This window comes from Arvicanthis niloticus, chromosome 1 (genome assembly GCF_011762505.2).
Source record: "Arvicanthis niloticus isolate mArvNil1 chromosome 1, mArvNil1.pat.X, whole genome shotgun sequence".
In the NCBI taxonomy this organism is placed as follows: Eukaryota; Metazoa; Chordata; class Mammalia; order Rodentia; family Muridae; genus Arvicanthis; species Arvicanthis niloticus.
The window spans coordinates 141046833-141066695 of record NC_047658.1 but is presented as its reverse complement, the minus strand read 5'-3'; the positions used below and the strand labels follow the sequence as shown (position 1 = coordinate 141066695).

The 19863-nt window shown below is 40.6% G+C and overlaps 1 protein-coding gene across 4 annotated transcripts in view; it reads right to left on the bottom strand.

Annotated features, from left to right (window-relative positions):
- The window catches only part of Stambpl1 (STAM binding protein like 1), a 51102-nt gene that overhangs the window by 6690 nt on the left and 24549 nt on the right, over positions 1-19863 (bottom strand). For 2 of the 4 annotated variants that reach the window (XM_034487891.2, XM_076919183.1), the window contains exons 2-6: positions 16813-16895; positions 8618-8835; positions 4195-4270; positions 2971-3066; positions 276-633 (exon numbers count right to left, since the gene is read on the bottom strand). In XM_034487891.2, the coding sequence (XP_034343782.1) occupies positions 276-633; positions 2971-3066; positions 4195-4270; positions 8618-8835; positions 16813-16842 (778 nt within the window). In that variant the 5' untranslated portion in view covers positions 16843-16895. Of the gene's footprint in view, positions 1-275; positions 634-2970; positions 3067-4194; positions 4271-8617; positions 8836-16812; positions 16974-19653; positions 19673-19863 lie in introns of those variants that run through there. The other 2 variants (XM_076919185.1, XM_076919181.1) reach the window with 2 other exon arrangements.

The following is a 19863-nucleotide window of genomic DNA, read 5'->3' as shown; positions in this document are numbered from 1 at the left end:
GGGACAGAGACCCTACCAGCTCAGGCTGATGTTAAACACCGAAGTATATCAACAACCAATTTTTCAGTATCTTCTTTCCTTTCCAGTGTTTCCCTTTAACATGTATGCGTGTCTTGAGTAAAACACAACAAAGGAAAATAAATGCTAGGACTCCTCATTCAAAATCTCTACCCAGTATCAAAATATGATTGCTCTATAAGCAGGCAGTTCCGTGGGTTGGATTTTAAAGGTAGATGTAATGGAGGTCAGATGCACCTGCATCCCACATCACTTACTCTGAACGGCACTCAGGGTGGCCGCCGGCTTTAGGGCCCTGTTCACTGGAGGAGAGTAGTTAGCGAAATTGCTTCCATCACTTTTATGAGGGTGGTCTGCAAATACATTCCTCAGAGAGTTGTTCTGGTGAGTGGAAAAGCAGGACAGCCCACTTCCATCAGTCTGCTCAGACAGCACTGGGGAGTCCTGACTTCGTGTCTGGCCCCGAGCCAACTCCTGCTTCTTGAGTTGATCTTCGAAAAACAGGAACTGTTCGGACTCTAGTTGCTGCTGGCGCATCTGGGCTATCCGCTGCCGCTCTGCCTCTATCAGTCTCTGGTGTTCCAACTTTTTGAGAATTTCTGCTTTATATTTGTTCTAAGATGGTTGACAGGAGGGAAAAAAATGTTAAGTTTTCTGAGACAAAAACATCAAACAGAAAGTAGATAGTTTCAGTCCTCTGACAGAGAGAGAAAGAGAGAAAGAGAGACAGTCAGAGACAGTCAGACAGAGATATTCTTAGTAAAACAAAAAAATAAACATTACAGCAAAAACGTTTAATTTGATGAACATGGCCTCTCAAGTCATCACATTCCACCAAAACCTGCTCAGCAGGTGTGCTGTCTATATTCCCCAGTGCTTCTATGGACTGGAATACCAGTGTCCTGTCTTCCTGACTCCTCAGACCACTTGAGCAAAGAATCTCAGCCCTTAATTGACCCTGTCCAGTCAGGTAGCAGCTTGCCAGATACTCTTTTTTAAACTCAAACTAGCTGAGCTTAGATGAATTCAGCAATGTGGTTCTCAGACACACTAGTCACATTCTGAGTACCCGACAATCTCCTGGGCTGGGCTGCTGTGCAGGAAATGCCAAATGGAGTATGTCCATTATACAAAGATGTTCTTTAGCTTGGGGCTCCCGAGAGCCTTTCTGTATTTGTCTATAGAATACTTTTCCTAGGGGTGCATCATGGTGAAAGGGAATCACAGAGAAATGGTTCCCCAAAGTGTTCCACATTTCTTCTATCAGAACTAACCAAAAATTAGGCTAAAAATAAAGAATCACAACACGAGTGCGAAACGAATACCTGGGCATTATCAGATTAGAGGGGTATCAAGGCTAGTAAGTTTCTCAATGGATGCTGAAAGAAACATAGTAGCAAGGTACCCTAAGGTGAGGAGAGTTCAGGAGACTCAGTTTACAGCAATGCTTTACACACGCATCACTCTGGGCCTTCTTAACATTAGAAATTCTGATTTGACATGTGTTCTACGTTTCTAACAAGCATCATGGGATGTTGGTGCTGCCCACGGTCAGGGCTTACAGGTAGGTTTGTTACCCTCCTGTCTGTCGCCACTCTTTCACTCCAGAAATTTCCACACAGGATACATGAGGCCACTGGTATTAGCACAAGTAGAACACAGCACAGCTGTCTGATCTGCTCCTCCCAGAGTAAAGGCGTGCCACCGATATTCCCTCTACAGATTAGTCAAAACACCTCATGCTATCCAGTCCTCCCGCTCTGGGACTATTTGCTGAGGTAGAGAAATTGAAGTGAAGTAAGAGGTGGTAGAGCTGGCAAACTCCAGAGAAAGAGACAAAGAAATGTATCTGTTGGAGCTTGGTTTGGAGCTGCTGTGTATTCAAATGCTAAATTCTGTAGCCCAAGACCTGGTTGCCCCCGTGAGAGAATTCTCATGTACTCTGCCCTTTATTGTGTAATCCCTGCTCCTCAATTGAAAGCTATTGGTTAAATAAAAGCGGCTATAGCTAATTACTGGGGAGACTAAAGGTAGGAGGGGCTTCGGTTACTAGGCTGTGGATCAGCGGTAGAGAGAAGAGAACAGGAAGTCTCCATCAGACTTGGTGAACTAGGAGCACTTGACTAAGTGAAATGCCCCCTGAGGGCAGATTGATGGAGCAGAAATAACCTGAGTGAGAGAGACTCAAACAGCAAGTACATGGGGAATGCACCTGGGGAATTACCAGCCTAGCATATAGAAAAATAGATTCAGCCATAGGATTTTGCCTCAATTAGTAGGGGACTGGCTGGGTCATCTTAAGGACTAATGGAGTTACTAAATATCATTTAAAGCAACTCATGTCTAGTAATCTGATACAACATAAGGATTTGCATCCCGAATTTGAGATTACCAGAGATTTACTAGTTAAACTCTCCTTTCCATGCCCTCTAGTCTTCTTTCACTATGTAATAAGAATTCAGAAAGGAAAATCCATTGGAACTCTGATGATGCCTCGGGCACATGGTTAGCTGTTCTATCTGGACGGAATGTTGACCGTACTATTTAAGACCTGGATTCACATTTCCAAGTCCTACGTGATTATAAACATCAAAAATCATGCTCTGTTCTGTCTACTTTCTGCAGCTTCTGTTCATCTGGAAAAACAAATGTATCAGCCATCTGTCTCAAGGTTACACTGGCAAGGGCTGGTTGGAAGCTCTATTTAAATCACCGTAGGAAATCTATTTCCTAATGCACTGCTTTATGAGATGTTTTAGGGAATGAAAACAGCACATCCTTAGAGCATCTGCTTAAACAGAACCCCCACATGAATTCTTTATGAGTTTTACATCATTGCATCTTTAATTTTTAATTTAAGTGTATACATTTAAAAAACTCATACACAAATGATATTTTTAAAACCATTTTCACAGAAAACTGTGAAGAAATAAATGTACCGACTGAACTTACTTTACTTTGCAAATACTCTTGGTATTCTATGTTGTATTTTCTTAGCAGGCTTGTTTTCAATTCGTCCGTCCTTGGGAATGCAATCTCCTTCAGTTTCTTTCAAAAACATATAAACGTACCAATCAGAGAGATTTTTAGTACACCCTTTCAGAGCATCAGCTGAGAAAGATACACAGCTGGAATGCTCAGAAAAATAGATCTATTCTAGGATTCCAAAATACAGCTTTTAGGAATGACGGAAAATTAAAAAAAAAAAAAAATGTGTTCCTTTATATAATCTCTATTTATTCTGCTAGTTAGATAAGCATTTTAGGTAGGGGCCAATAGGATTTCACATTGCATATGGAAATCACATAACGTTGGTGTTACAAGGGGTATTAAAGTATATATGGTGAGTAGGGGTGTTGAATAAGCATCTGAGAAACCTTTTATGACAACTCATATTCCAAGTCCTAATCCCAGGTCTACTGAGAGAGCCGAGATAGACAACTTCTTCATTGGTTCTTAATGGCAGGAAAACCTAGGAAACTGGATAGAGTCCAATCATACCCTCCCTTCTGGAAGAAGGGAAGCAAAAGCCTAGGGAGATTGGCTCATACACATTGGTAATAAATGGTCCAGTTGGATGAGGATCCAAGCATCTCATTCCTAGCTAAACTCTCCCATCAAAATTTCATTCTAGGAAGTAAATGCCACAGGGATGGGTCCTAACAAACATATATTGCAGTGACTTTGTTACTATGTGAAAGGTCACAGTATAAACTTACACAAATGAAGAGACGGTTACAATGTCTCTAAATAATAAAATTCAATGGGACCACTGTCCTCTATAGGGTTCAGAAGTTGAGCACACTCTGTGACTGTAGCTAAAACTTGGGGGCTACCTTAAAAATCCCCACTGATTTTAAGATAGTTACTCCATCCAGTGGAGAGTAACCAACAGCAGCTAACGTGGCTGGGTCAAGTAAGCCCAGGAAAATAACCAGTCTGTCAATCTCTGGGAGGAATTCTCTCATCTTATTTTTTGTAATGTCAATTAGACACCTTGAATGCACATAGTCATAATCATTAGACATCTTAGGGAGAAATCAAACTGTCATGTTTGATGGAATGGGGTCCTTGTGTTAATACTCTCCAGAGGTCAGGGCAAGGATGAAAGGAGGCTGTGAATCAATAATGGATACTTGGCATTTAATCCCACAGTGGAGAATCAGTCCAGTGTACCTTCATGATATCCTGCTTCTCTGGCACTGCACACTGCTGGTAATCTCTATGACTGGGAAGTTTTTCTACAAATAATCTAGAGAAAGAGAAAATACAGCATTAGCATCCTGTGAGAACAAAAACTCAGTGACTTTCTAACAAGCATTCTTTTTTTTTTTAAAAAATCCACACAAAAACTTTTTATTTAACTATGTTCTTTACACCCACCATCTCTCTAAAGGTTGGTATACCTATTATCCTAGGTAAACAAGTACTTTCACCAAACAAAGTGTTCTTCATTTAGTTTACTGGCTAGTGTTTTATCCATTTGACACAAGCTCAATTGAGAAAATGCTTCCTTTGAATTGGCCTGTAAGCAACTCTGTGAGACTTTTACTTGATTAATGATGCCTGTGGGAAGGTCCAGTCCCCTAAGGGTGGTGCTATTCCTAGGCAGGCAGTCCTAGATTGTATAAGAAAGCAAGCTGAGCACGCCATGAGGAATAAACTAGTAAGCATGGCTCCTCTATGGCTTCTGCTTCAGTTTGCATCTAGGTTTCTACTCTGAGTTCTTGTCTTGACTTCCCTTCATGATGGACTGTGATTGGACTGCTGAAATATTAACCCTTTGTTTCTCAAGTTATTTTTGGTTATGCCTTTATCACAGCAACAGAAAGCAAAGTAAGACAAGGGTTAAGGTCAAGATTTCTATATACTTGCTACATACTCCCTTCTAGAAAATTCTAGTTTTTCTTCCGTTCTGGGTACTTGAAATCACCCCACCCCCAGCCCAGGGCACTGTCTTTGTTATATGCAAGATTTTGGAATGATGAGTATAAATCCCTTTAATCCCTAAAAAGACTCAAACAACCACCCATGAGTCAGCATCACTCTCATGTGTTTATAAAAACTCATAACTGAAGATTCACAGCTAAGAGAGACAGCAACAGAATCACTAGTGGACATGTTAAATGGATGTCATTTCCCACCATACTCTGGAGGAAAAAGATTCAGCAGAGAGAGGTGAAGAAAAGAAAAAAAAAAAATGAGAAACAGGTGCACTGCTCCCAGGGAAAGTGAAGATAGCAATTCTGCAGGGGTACACGTTTCTCTTCCCTATTCTATGATGTGCCCCTGGAAGAAGAATGGTATCAGCCCAGAATAAGTGATCAATGTAGATTTGCAAAATGAATGACTAGCATTTTCTTAATAGATCACGATGGGGTGTAGATCATCTAATATGGGTAGCTTACGACTACTGATTTTGATGCCTTCAACCACACAGACATATTCATTTTATTTCACCTGATGACAGGTTATAGGTCACACTTAAATACAAGTATGACTTTCATTTCTGACATGTGGCAGTGAAGGCTTGCAGAAGCTAAAGGAAAGCAGTCAGCTGCCAAAGACTTCAGAAACAGGAAAGTCACAGACCCTCAAACTAAAAGTGTCCTCAGAGATTTTCTCCCATAAGGCCTCATTTGTTGATACATCACTCAGGCCCAGGGAAAGTAAGTGATGTAGAAATTCTTACTCAGCTAATATGACAAAAGAATTCAAACACTCGGAAGACTCACTAACCCAGCGGGGGATTCATGTGGCAGATGTGCAGAAGTTTACATAAAATAGGATCTGAAGGTGGAAAATATGTGACCCATCGGAAATATAGTTCAGAAACTGAAGCTTTTAAAGCATTTTGGTCATAAACTGTGATGGACAATCCTCAGCGTCATATTTATTGTTCAGCTTCCTGCTAACAATTGATTTTTCCCCTGTGGGATGAAGACAGTCACCCATTCTCTAGATTTCCAAGTTAATCTTTCAAGCTTATTACCTTAGAAATTAAATAGTATGTAAATTCTTTTTACTTTGTCCTTGGTGGAATCACTAAAACTGGTTTTTAAAAATAGTTTATTCTTTTCATTTGAATGTTTTCAGAATAACCACCCCCAACTAAACTACTGAAATTATAAATAAAATGAACAAAATACAGAATACACTTGTTTCATGTATTTGGAATGTTTAAAAGTCAAAGGCTTTGCCACATGTATTAGCATGCACTTGTGATCCACAAGACTCGGAAGAGGCAGGAGGAAAGGACCAGGAATTTTAACTTCATCCTTCCCCAGGTACATTGTGTTTTCCAGTCTGGGCTACATGAAACCCTTTGTCTAAACAAAGAAAGCAAAAGGAGGTGGGAGGGCACTAGAAAGATGGCTCCGACAGTAAAGCATTGCAGAGCTGTGTTTGAATCTCCTGAACTCTTGTAAAATCTGGAAACAACCACACTTCAGTAATCAGTAATGCTGTGTGACAATTACATCTGAGTAAAACCCTTCTGTTTTGGAGGGAAGCTTGCTAAGACACAGGGTTTTCTAAGGGGGGGGGGAGGGTAAAACCTACCATCTTTTGGGGAAGCTCTTTAAACTGAGGAAGTAAACAACTTGAAGAGTTCAGGAAGTCCCTAAAACTGACCAGATTCATTAGGTCCCTCCTTTCTCAAGCATATTTAAGCAGTCAGGACTGTTAAGATACACTCTCAGACAGGTTGAGCTACCTAGAAGAGGCCTCGACCACATGGATGGCTTGAAAGAGACAGATTCCAATCTATTGAGTTTCCAGCAAGTTGTGCTGTGTGCTCCAGGTTTCATGAGCTGGAATGCTGGGGTGGGTTTTTGGTATTGCTGCTACATTTGGGTCATTTTTGCTCCTGTATGTAACCCTTCACCTATTCTCCTGTAAATGACCCCAATAATATTCAGTGGTTTGCCAAGGTGGATTTTAGTGGTATTCTTACTTTAGTTTGTTGTCAGTTCCTTATCTGGGGTGATTAGACATTCCTGTCTCCCCAGGAACAGTGTCACAGGATAAACAACAACACCAAAAAACTGGGACCTTATTTCAAACAAGGTAGAAGGCAAGAACTGACACCTGAGGTTGTTTCCTGAACTCAACATGTATGCTATGGTATGCATGCACCTACATTCATGCATACAAATGTATGCATAATATAGCCATCCTACATAATACATTTTTTTTATAACATTAAAAGGAAACAACCCTTCAGCTTGGAGGAATATGTTTAGAGATCTGGTGTACACTGTGGTGTTCATAATTAATGAACTTTACGCTAGAAAACTGCCAAGACAATGAGGTTTTAAACATTCTCACTATGAAACTTGGCAAGTAGGTGATGTAATAAACTAGCTTGGTTTAGCCATTGGAAAATGTGTATGCAAACAAAATCAGAAACATACATAACTATTTTTAATTACAAATTAATGAAATTAATTAACACATGATTTTAAATTAAAACAATAGGAGACTTAGTTTAGATTTCATCATTATTGATAAAAAGAGATCTTCTAGGTAGTAAAGTTACCAAAGTTATAAGGAAAGTCCAAAAGCACTTACGTTAACTCTCGAAGTTAGGATACATTACTAACAAATGTTGGGGGCGGGAGGAATGTGGTAATTTTGGGTGAATATTGTGGTGCAGTCACTTTTGCTCAATATTTTGATAGCTCTTCCATACATTAAATTCTTGTACAAATACCTTCTCAAAACAAATTGATCGATTCTATATGAAATGGACTATTATATGCTCTCCGGTAATCACGTCTTTTCTACACTCTCCTACTCTTAACTCTTCAAACTGAATTTTTTAAATAATGATGGCAGATTCCGCATGCTGTAGATCAGTGGTCCTCAACCTTCCTGATGCTGCTGTGGACCCTTAATATAGTTCATCATGTCCTGGTAACCCCCGACCATAAAATTATTTTTGTTGCTACTTTATAATGTAACAGTTTGTTACTGTTACAAACCATAATGTAAATATTTGTGTTTTCTAATGGTCTTAGGCAACCCCTGTGAAATGGTCATTTGACTCCCTGAAGGGTTATGAACCCCAGGTTGAGAAGCACTGTTCTAATAGAGTAACCTGGCTCCTGTCGGAAACCTTATGTGCCTATGGGAAGAAAATGGCATGAAATATGAAATTATAGTTGTGAAGAACAAGACAGGTTCCTCTGCCTGTTGAGAGTCTCAACCCCTCCCAGACCTTCCTTTCATTCCTGAGAGTCAAAACAGCCAAACTGGTTTGAATATAAAAGCTCTCATGCTATGCAAACTGTCATATCAAAACATCACATAACCACCATTCCAATGTTCTCATTCAAAAGACCATGAAAACAGTGGTTCTCACCCTTCCTAATGATGCAACCTTTGAATACAGTTTCTACATTGTGGCGACCCCCCAACCATAAACTTCCTTCCGTTGCAACTTTATAACTGCAATTTTGCTACTGTTGTGAATCACAGTGCAAATATGTAATATGCAGTGTGTCTGATATGCCACCTCTATGAAAGGGTCATTCGACCCCCAAAGAGGTTGCAATAGAGTAGAGGTTGGAAACCACTACTCTAAAGCATGACTTACGTTATAAATTTGTTATAAAGAACAAAGGCATTTTCCAGGTTTCCTTCTTCCAAATACACAGATGCCATTCTTTCCATTTCCACTCCGGACCTGAAGTAACGGCGTGGGGTGATGTCTTCATTAATGGAGATATTACAACCAAGCTTGCTTAGGGCACGGACGCGCTCTTCTGGGCTTAGAGAAACATCTGTGTGGTCAGGCATAGCAGCTAACTTTTTCTGCAATACAGCATTTAAATTTTCAATTATACTCTTTTAAATATACATAACTATTTAATTCATATACTTTCTTTTCCAAAAACCCAATACTAGCACTTTAGGAAATCCTTCCAATAAGAGTCAATGATATGACCAACACAAGTACACCCAAAAAGACACACATCCAGGAAAAATATACACCCTTGTTGATATAAGACCTCTTCATAAGTTTCAAAATAGAATTATGTGGCATTTCTGAGATACGTATGCAAGTGTTTCAAGTAAAGCTTCATTGACTCTCAGGTAAACTGTGGGCCTTACCCATCCTAGGTCATTTGTGTCCCAGTGGGGCTCATGTTATTGACTTTGAAGTTCTCCAGAAAGTTTCTTGCATTAAAGTTACTGTAAGGATTTGATTCTATCCCACAATATATCTAGTTTAATTGGCAGTTTCTAGAGTCTCCCTCCATTGTCACAGAATAAAAAGAAATGCCAACCCCCGAAAAACAACAAAAACCAAACCAAATCAAACAAACAAGCAAACAACCCCCTCTCCTTCAAAAAAAAAAAAAAAAAAAAGAGAAAACTGGTAAGTTCCAGAGAAGCTCTTTCAAGAAAAAGAGTACCTTCCAGGTTCATTTTTTGAAACATAAATACGTCTCTTAAACTTTCATCTACTAGTAAGTGCTTTGTTAATTAGTTCTCGACTGAGAAAATCCTAATAAATTATGGAGAAAAGTCACTTCTACTGCTGTCTTTGAGTTTTACTAATGAAGCCATTATGTATGGCCTTCGAAGTTCATGGGGCATACATATTCAGGCTAACTCTTCAGAAGAAGGCAGTGTGCTTCAGAAATGCAAGACTCAGAAAAAAAGCTTTCCCATTGATTACGGACCCAGCAGTAAATATTTCATGTTCTTTGTTACAACTTGAATTCAGCTCTCCATATGTAAAAGCATCTTTTAAATAATTCGGAAACAAGTCTGGCTCCTTGCCAAGGTAATGAATACCACACTCAGATCACAGCTTGTTTTTCCCCTGGTTCAGACTTGCCTGTCTCAAGAGTGTGGTTCAGGCACCTGCAGCATCAGCAGCAACCAGGCCTTTCTTAAAATGGCAAATTCCTAACTGGCTCCACTATAGATTACTATAGGGTCTCTTTAGGCGGCTGGGAAATGGTGGTTCCCTTAGTGTTCTGCATTCTCCAGTGTTAGATCACTTGACCATTGTCTCACACACCAAGAATGGGCTACACCAGAGAAAACTAGCGCAACTACAGCCAAGGTGAGACATTTGAACAAAGTCTGTAGAAAGCTCTGAAAAAAAAATTAAATCAGATATAGCCGAATTCTGGCCGTGAATAACTGAGCCAACAACTCTCACAGGTAGAGTGCAAAAGATTAGATTCAGAGTTTTTCTTGTGTCATCTGATTACTTCCAATTTTATGACAACTAGAACGCTACAAATCTGAAAGGACTCTTGCTTCTAAAGGTTTAATATATAGCACAAGCCAGAAAAACTTTTTTTAAGGTTCCATTAAGCTGAAGACAGTGATGCTTCCTAGGCTGTTACTTTTGGTCGGACTTGTAGCAATGAACATGAAAGCTCCTTCCCATTATTTCCTCCACAAGGAAGTGCCAGGAATGGAGTTCCTCTCTGCAAGGCCTCTAGGTACCTTTCCTGTGACTTGCTGGACACAGCAGGTCCAATTACAGTTCGAGAAATAGCAAGATTTAGTCTCCTGAATTTCTAGAGGAAAGAAGTTTCTGGTCCAAGTGACCACAATACAAGGCTACACAACATTTTTATCCTCACCTTATACTTCTGATCTGTTTTTCTCTTGGTCAAGGATTTCAAACCTAGAGAGGGATGATGAGCGGCCATGAAAACATGCCCTTCCTACCTGAGTTCACGACAAAGTAAAACACATTTCCTTCATCAGGTAATTGGCACCAAAATAAAGTTAGTTCTAAAAGCACAATAGTCCAAAAATTTATAAAAGAATGTGAAAGTTTCTAATGAAGAGAAATGGAAATAACTGCCCTATTTCAATCATTGAGGGTGCGTACATATATTGAATTAACATCCTATGCCCTATAAATACACTTTTAAAAGATTCTGTTGGAATTTGTCAAAGTCACTTTAAAAAATGTCCAACATTTTTTTATCATGACAAAACGTCTTTTTGAGAGCAGAGCTGGAGGGAACTGATCTCAGCTTGATAAAAGTATATATGAGAAACCAATAGCCATCATTATAAACAGAAAAACTTGAAGCAATCTCACAAAGATCAGAGGTTAACAAGGTGCTTGAAGTTCTAGCTAGAACAATAAGACAAGAGAATGAAATAAGGATACAAATAGGGAGGGAAGCAGTCAAAGTCTCCGTATTTGCTAATGATTTTGTACATGAGATACTGCTTCAAGGACTCCACAAGAAACTTGTAGAGAAGACAAAGGGTTTCAGAAATGTGGCATACTACAAAATTAACCTTAAAATTAATACCCTTCCTATACACCAACAATAAACAGTCTGGGATGGAAACCAGGAAAAAAATTCCATTCACAGCCGTAGCTTTAAAAGTATCAACATACTGGAATTAACATACTGAATGAAAACTCGAAAACACTGAAAAATGAAATCGAGGAAGACACTGAAGATAGGGAGAAAACTCACGCATGTGGATCGGTAGGATTCATATTGTGAAAACGGTCATCCAACCAAGAGCCATCAACAGAGTCAATGAAATCCTCATCAAAAATTGATGCTCTTCTTCACAGAAATTGAAAGAAGAAATTTTAAAAATTCATATGAATGCACAAAGGACTCTGGGTAGCCCAAACAATCCTGAACACTGACGGGGGAGTCACCATTCCAGATTTCAAGCTATACTATAAGGCTATACTAGCAAAAATGGCATAAAAACAGACAACTCGATTGACTGTGGAAAAATATACACTTGAGGAAAGAGGATCCTTAGCAGGAAAGTGGCATCTGTCTACCTGAGGAAGAATGAAACCTGATCCTTCTTTCTTGCCCTGCAAACAAATCAATTACAAATGGATTAAAGATCCTACTACTAGACCTGAAACTTCTAGAAGAAAGAGGGGGAGGCTTAAGTAAGAACTTTCAGAATAGGATCCTGGTTGCCCAGGAAACATGATCACCAGTCAACAAATGGGACTTCATACAATTAAAAACTTTCCCTACTGCAAAGGAATCTGTTAATTGACTGAAGAGGCAGCCTACAAAACTGCTTTAGAAAAGAAACGTATTTGCCAGCTATTTATCTGGTAGAGGATTAGTGTCCTAATACAGAAAACAAACTCAATAAACTAACAATCAATAAAACAGCCCAGTTAGTCACTATGCTAGGGAACTGAGCAGAGACTTCTCGGGAGAAGAAAGTGTACACCATCCTTAGCCACCAGGGAATTACTGATAAAACTACTTTGGGATTTCACTGTACTCCAGTCAGAATAGCTGAGATTTAGTACATACAAGAAACCAAATGCTGGCAAAAATGTAGAGAAAAGGGAAGCCTCACGCACTGTAGGTCACAGTACAAATGGGTGCAGATCAACTGTTTGACCCGGATACACCACTTTCAGCACACACCCAAGCTACTCTCTTCCCTTCTCCAGGGACGCTGCTCATCCTTGCTCATTGCTCTACTCACAATAGCTAGGGCATAGAAACAGCCGAGGTGCCATCAGTTAACGAGTGGATGATGAATAGAATGCTATTCATCTGGAAAAAAATCAACTATGAAAATTTCAGGTAAATAGACAAGATTGGGAAACATTATACTGAGTGAGGTAACCAAGACCCAGAAAGACAAGTGTGGAGCCTAGCATCAAATCTTCAGACTTTTGTATTTAACTTGAGGTGTATGTAGAAGCCAGTAAATAGGAATGGAGCCATAAATGGGAAGGGTAAAAAGAAATCTTAAGGCAGCAGGGGATAGTATGGCTCAGGGGGTGTAAAGGGAGGAGAATAACGGGGAAAATGGTTTAAGGAGGAAGGGTGAGGGAGCAGGGGCAGAGAAAGGGGTGAGGAGAGAACAGTAACAAGAGATTTGAAAAGGCCAAATGGAAACCTACTATTTTATAAACTTCCTAAACATCTAAATATGAGGAGAGAGACAGAGAGAGAGAGAGAGAGAGAGAGAGAGAGACAGAGACAGATACAGAGACAGAGAGACAGAGACAGAGAGAGACAGAGAGAGAAATAATATAATTAGAGTTATCTCATCCAAAAAAATAATGCTTCTCCCAGAAGGCAGCGATTGTCAGATAAAAAGCCCATTGCCAGGTGTATGATACTTTCCCTCAATTTGTTTATTAGTGGTGTCCTGCAGACCTCCTATACAATACCAGCTACTGCCAGGGTACCTTCTACACAATGTAGGCTACTGCCATTGTTAGGGATGTCCTGGAGACCTCCTACACAATGTAGGCTACTGCCATTGCTCTTAATTTCCCACTGGAATTTGATAGTAAGACTCTGTTGCTGAAGACACTATAAACTTTGTTCATAATACATGGAGAAAGAAAGTTTCTCCTTGGTGGGTAAGGTGCTATTCAGGCTGCTGATGGAGAAAAGTCATCAGCAGCCTTACCAGCAATGAGCCCTGTGAGCTACAATAATGACCAATATGGCAAGATACTCCTATGGGTACAAAGTGGCATGAATGTTATGGAAGTAACCAACTACTTTTCTCATTGAATTTAAGGTCTGGTCCATAAGGAAATGCAAACCAGGTGCTGGCCAAGAACAGATGGTTGGGAGCTCATAGGACTTATGACTATTATTTTGCTAAACAGAGTATCAATCTGCCCTTTAAATATCCATAGATTTGGGCAGCTCTTAGACCATGTCAAAAAAGTTTATTTGTGCAGTGGATGGCAGTTGATACAGAAACTCCCAACTGGCCAAAGTACAGAGAGTAAACGTCTATGGAGTGTCCTCCATGGTTCAGGGTCCATCATGGAAGAGGGGACAGGAAGAGATAAGAGGCAGAGGTCAAAGAAATGCAAAGGAGTGTCTTCTTGTCATGACAGATGCACTCATGAACTCACAGCAAATCTGGTTGACTGCATAAGAGCTGTGTAACATGAAGGCAGTCAATGTTCCAATGTGAGTGGGGAGGGGCTTGTGAGCCCGAACTCCTCCTATGGAGCTCTATAGACGGTTGATGGTTTCTTGGAGAGGAAGACTTGGTTTTCCTTAAGGCTGTGCCCCTTTGGTAGGGTAACCATGCTCTAGAGCCCCATGCCCATGAGTGTACAGGCAGCACACACTGGATTCTATAGGTCATTTTTAAAGAAAAATTAAAAGGACATAAAAAGTTGGTGTGTGGGGGTGATAGTTCTGAGAGGTGTTAGGGGGAGGAGTAGGGGCTAATAAGATCAAAATACATTGTATGAATGTATAGAATTCTTAAAAATTAATAAAACATTTAAATATATGCTCTATCAATTAAGAAACAGTCTTGTTCTGGCCCACACCTTATGGTACTGTTCTTCTAGTTTTCTGATAGTTACATAATGTCAGACAGAAATGGGAGCTTGGAAACTGTGAGCCCTGTGCTTCAATACCTAGTCTCTTCTAAATGAGATTTCTCCAGCACTACAGCAACTCATCCATTTTCCCCCAGTTAACACTCCTCTGTAAAACAGTAGCACTAAATGAATCGCTCAGCCATGGATAACTGTCACAGTGACAAGTTAAATAAATAAATACCAGAGCATTTTCTAAAAAGAGCTTCTATTCCTACAATGTATATGAATTATTTGCCCTTATCTTATATGTACACAGTCCACGTTGAATCGAGGACGTTTATACAACTGACAACTGCTTCCAACCCCTTACTAATTCTTTGGGCAACCATTTTCTATTATTCTCTAGGATGTAGCATATTCTCTGAAACACAGTTAATATCCCACAGATGTATCAAATGAGGAGGAGGGAAAGGAGGAGGCAGGGAGGAGAAAGAGAAAGAAGAAAAAGAAAGAATGAAAGAAAGAAAGGGAGGGAGGGAGGGAGAGAGGGAGGGAGGAAGGAAGGAAGGAAGGAAGGAAGGAAGGAAGGAAGGAAGGAAGAAAGAAAGAAAGAAAGAAAGAAAGAAAAAAAGGAGGATGGAGGTAACAATTAGTGAAAGGGTGTGGACTTAGCAGACAAAAGGGCCTGGATTCAGTCAAGTGTCCAGAGAGAAAGACAGATAGAGAGGATTAGATTACTAAAGATTACCAAAGATAATGGTGTTGGCTAGAAAACTACCCAACACCATTCCTTTGGTCTTTACTACTTCATTTGCATATGAATTTCTTGGATGATGACACAAATTTCCCATTTGACAAAAAGTGTTCCTTATTACATTAACAAAGTACAACAGAATGTTAGTTCTTCCAATGATACCTGTAAAAGTGACTGTTTCCTCTGCAGAGGTAGACAGAAAGAGACTATGCTATTTTATACCGCAGTGAGATGTCACTGTTGGGTCAGAAAGTACAAAGGTTTCTGCAGGACCTTTTTCTCAAGCAGTCTAAGAACAACTGAGTTCCTAAGAAAGTCATTCTTGCCTGAGATGAAAGCATTCTTGCTACAACCTACTTCAGTACAAGAACTTCTATGTCTTTATGTTCTTTGTACATCCAGGGTCTGTGATTTTTGTGCATTCGGAACACTGTTGCTCTCAGCCCACCATCACTGTGAGTGAGTTTCATCTGGGAGAAAAAAAAATGAACAGCTTCCACTTATCAAGTCTCCATGATAGGCTGAGGACGTACATAAACGGGGGCCAAAGAGATTATGTAATATGCCTAGATTCACATTTAGAGAGTTATCTGAGCTACCAAGCAAGCAGACATGATCCCAAAGTCTTGTTACAGGAATGTAGCATAACTTTCTCCTGAGAGCTTTCATTCAGCAGCAGACTGAAACAGATGCAGAGATCCATATAGCCAAACATCAGGTGGAGCTTGGAGACTTGTGTGGAAGAGGGGGTGGGAACAGGATTGAGTGAGCCAGGAGGAGTTAAAGACACCACAGATAGACCTACAGAGTCAACTAACTTGGGCCCATGGGGTGGGGGTTGGGGTCACAGACACTGAACCACCAGCCAAAGAGCATGCAGGAACCTGGGCTCCCTACACATTTGTAGCAGATATGCAGCTTGGTCTTTATGTGGGTCCCTTAACAACTGAAGCAGGGACTATTTCTGATTCTGTTGACTGCCATTGGATTCCCTTCCCCTGGCTGAACTGCCTGATTGAGCTTTGTTATCCCTGGGTGGGGTGGTACCCAAGGGGGGTTTCCCCTTCTCTGAGAAGAGGGGTTAATGGAGGGAGGGATGTGTGAGGGTGTGACTGGGAGAAGAGGAAGGAGGGGAAGGCTGTGACCAAGAAGTAAAGTAAGTAAATAAATAGATATACTAATGGAAAAAAAGTCCCATTTCTTCCTCTCCAACACACTGTTCTTCTGGGATACAGGTAGGAAAGTTGTCAATTTTATCAGGCCATAGAGGGAAAGTGAGAAACACAGTTTAAGAACACAGGCACGTAAGGAAGATGTCCAAGCAACACCTCAGTCCTGAACATGTAAGACATTTTTTTCTCAGTTGTTATAACACATGGCAAGCCTCCAACTTTCATCTGTAAAGGTATTGAGGCATAAAGAGACCAGAGTACTCAACCACGATGACCCCTCTGAAATCCCCTCTGGTATTTTTCGAGACGATCTACACTCCTAGAATCTAGCCTCACAGATTAACATTTCCCAGATTTGTGAGCAAAACGCTATTTTTAAATCTTGCAAAGATGGCTCTATTAGTCACTTCCACGAAGGACAGGGCCACACAGAAGGCTACAAACCTGCAAGTGCTATGTGTCTTAAAGTAGTAGTGAGGTTTTTTTTTTTTTTTTTTTCTACAGCCTGCCCGCTTATCTTTAGGAGTTTTTCAACCACATACAAAGTGTGGGTTGGCATGACTTACCAGAGAATTCACAGTAAATGGCTGCTCCATGCTGTCCTGTTTGCAAAGGCAAGGTGCTCACTCCTTCTTCTCAGTCACTTCATCTGTTTCAAAGACACAGAGCAAAGCTGAGGTCACTCCAGGAAAAGTCTCAATTTCCAAGGTCCAAGTTCAAATGAAGGTGAACCCTTTGAAAAAAGTCTACAACTGGAATGCCCCAAGGGACTGTGGAGGTCTTCTCCAGAAATATCAAATGCTGAGTTGTTATGGGTGCTTGAAATTGATCGTGAAAGCTGGAGAGATGCAGGAAATTATCGCTTGATGAGCGGAGCTGCCGTGTGCTGGTTTAGTTAGAATCCTATGCAAGGCTATATATAAAGCAGGATTACTTCCTTCAAAAACAGAAAAAGAAGAACATAGTTGTTATTAGCAAGAATGCTGTGGCAACTGACTCTTCACCTGGAGCCAGGCTGGGTTTAAACAGCCTTAAAGCTGCGTCTGGCAGATGTACTGGGCGACTCCCTGTGTCTAGTCATTGTGAACCATGGTTTGTGGATTCCCCTCCCCTTGAGAACAGACAAGACTGTCCTGTTTCTAGTGGATCTTCTACCTATGGAAACATGGTAAATGAATATTGCTCCCAGGATTATATTCCATTATATATCAGAGATGAAGATGTGTGGCAGATATATTAAAGCAGTTGGTATTAGTTAATTAAAAGCTGCCTGCCAGAAGGTCTTCACCAGAGGAAGTGAGACTTTGAACAACTTGTTTTGAGATCCAGATGCCAAGAGTTCTGCAGCTGCAAGGAAGCTAATTCTAGCCCAAACCACAAGAACTTCAAAGAAGAGCCTCAGCCAGAGCCACAGCTGAGCCCCCACCCACCAACACCAAGTTACAGATCCCTAGTCTGTCCTTACAAGCTGTAATCAGCAGCTTGATTTCTGCCTGAAGATGCCATGCAGAGAATCTAAGTAGGGTGTGCTCACATACATGTCCCGAAAAAATCTGAGATGAAGATAGGCTGTCTTTAGTCAATAAGTTCAAGGAAATTGATATGTTAGCAATAGAAAACCAGCCACCTGTGTGACTACAGCTAAGTGTATACTGGTCACTCATCCAATTATGGAGGAGTAATAGTACCGACAGCATTGAACTGTAACAAGGATTAAATGGGTCAGTGGGTGAACTATAAAGAATTCCTACCCCATAGCCAACACTCTATAAGCTTTAAAATTATTAGAGTCTTTGTTTTGCGGCTGAGGAAACTCAGTTTCAACAGTGTTAAGCAAACATGCCCAAGTGCAAATCTTAACAATTGCTAGCCCTTCCTTTGTACAACAGTGGATGCCAACCTTTCCCTCCTTATGTAACAGAAAATCTAATAGAATTATTATATGTAGGGTAAACATTAGAATGAGATAGTTGTCTTCCAGGAGTCCTCTTATCTTGAAGAAACCACTGTAGAAAACAGAGATTTCTGTGATCTATAGAGTTGTTTTATGAAGGAACTTGACAGCTTCTGCATGACTTGGGTCACAAGACAGTCCTGACACCCCTGGAATGTCTTTCACTATTGAGTACTGAGAACAGTTCACAGTAAGGACTAAGGTTGCAGGGGCCTAATGTTTCCTTCATGACACATAGAGATTAGATGAGGAGCATTGGTATAAGAAACTTGTTTTTATGCCTCCCCCCCCCCAAACACACAAAATAAAAGAAAGAAAGAAAAAGAGAAAACTTTATGAACAATCAATAAATAGGTTTTTACACAGCGCTCTGATGTTCATTCACAGAGGTCGGATCTCCCTTGGCTCATTCATGAGTGATCTTTCTAATTTGATCATCCAACATGACCAAGATTACCAACATCCTTACTCTCTGCCTTTAACCAGGTCATGTTCTTTATATCCTACCAGTTGCTTTGCTAACTTTGGACGATCATCTCCTTACTTTAGAAACGGTGGAAGGCGACAGCCTCTTAAGTTGTAACACTGTGATTGATCCAATCCCATCAATCCATGCTATTTTTATCCCCACCCCCAGAAACCCGTGAAAGAAAAATGACTCCGCCTCTTAACTTCTGGCTTTTCCCTCTTGACCCCATCAAACCTTGGAGTAACTTGCTGAGCTGTACACCTGAGTTACAAAGATGCTCAGGAAAAACAAACAAACAAACAAACAAACAAAAAAAACCGCTTTGGAGAGCTATAGTCACACTGTGAGCTGATTGCTCTGGTACCATGGATGATGCAGAACGCAGGCAATACTCAGGAGAACAGCCCCTTTTCAGTTCTCAGACCAAAAAGGAAAACAAACAACAACAACAACAAAACAGAGTTGAAGAGACTCCCTGCCTGATGTAGCTGTAACCTCAGCATTAATAGGGTAGAGTCTGCAGCATTCAGGAGTTCAAAGCTAGTGTTCAAAGACAGTTGAGTTTAGCTATGTAGAAAGTTGAAGGGCAGCCTAGCCTGACCTTGTCTCAAGCATGAGAAAGAAGAGGGGAAAGGGACAGGTAAAGAAAGAGCCAGAACAGTGTTGACGGGTGAGGGAAGGTGCATGAGCACGAAGAAGTATTGGTCAGTCATCTGGTTTTGTAAAGGAATCATATGTGGAGAGGGGGAATCAGGAGGGTCAGAATTCCTGTACAGGGCCATTCTGAGCTACATGTCAAGTTCAGATCAGCTTGGGACTCATGGGACTCTTTTTATTAATTAGTAAAACTGCAGAGTTCTACAACTCATCCATGGAGATTCTCAGCCCAGGAACTGGCATCTTAGAATACAGTCCAGGGATTTTCTGTACAAGAGATTCCAGAGATACATTTTGAAAACAAACAAACAACAGCACTTACTGTACCTGGCAATGTATCATGCAGGATTCTTAGTTGCAGGCAAAAGACCCCAACTCTTGAGTTCAGAGAACAATGGAGAGATCACTTATTTCCAGAAAGGTCAGCAAATTTGGGCTCAGAGGCTGCATTTCCAGGAATACGACCTCAAATCTCATAGAAGTCTCAGTAGATCAAACGCTACCCAGCTGTCTGTTTCAGTGCAAACAAGGGAGTCT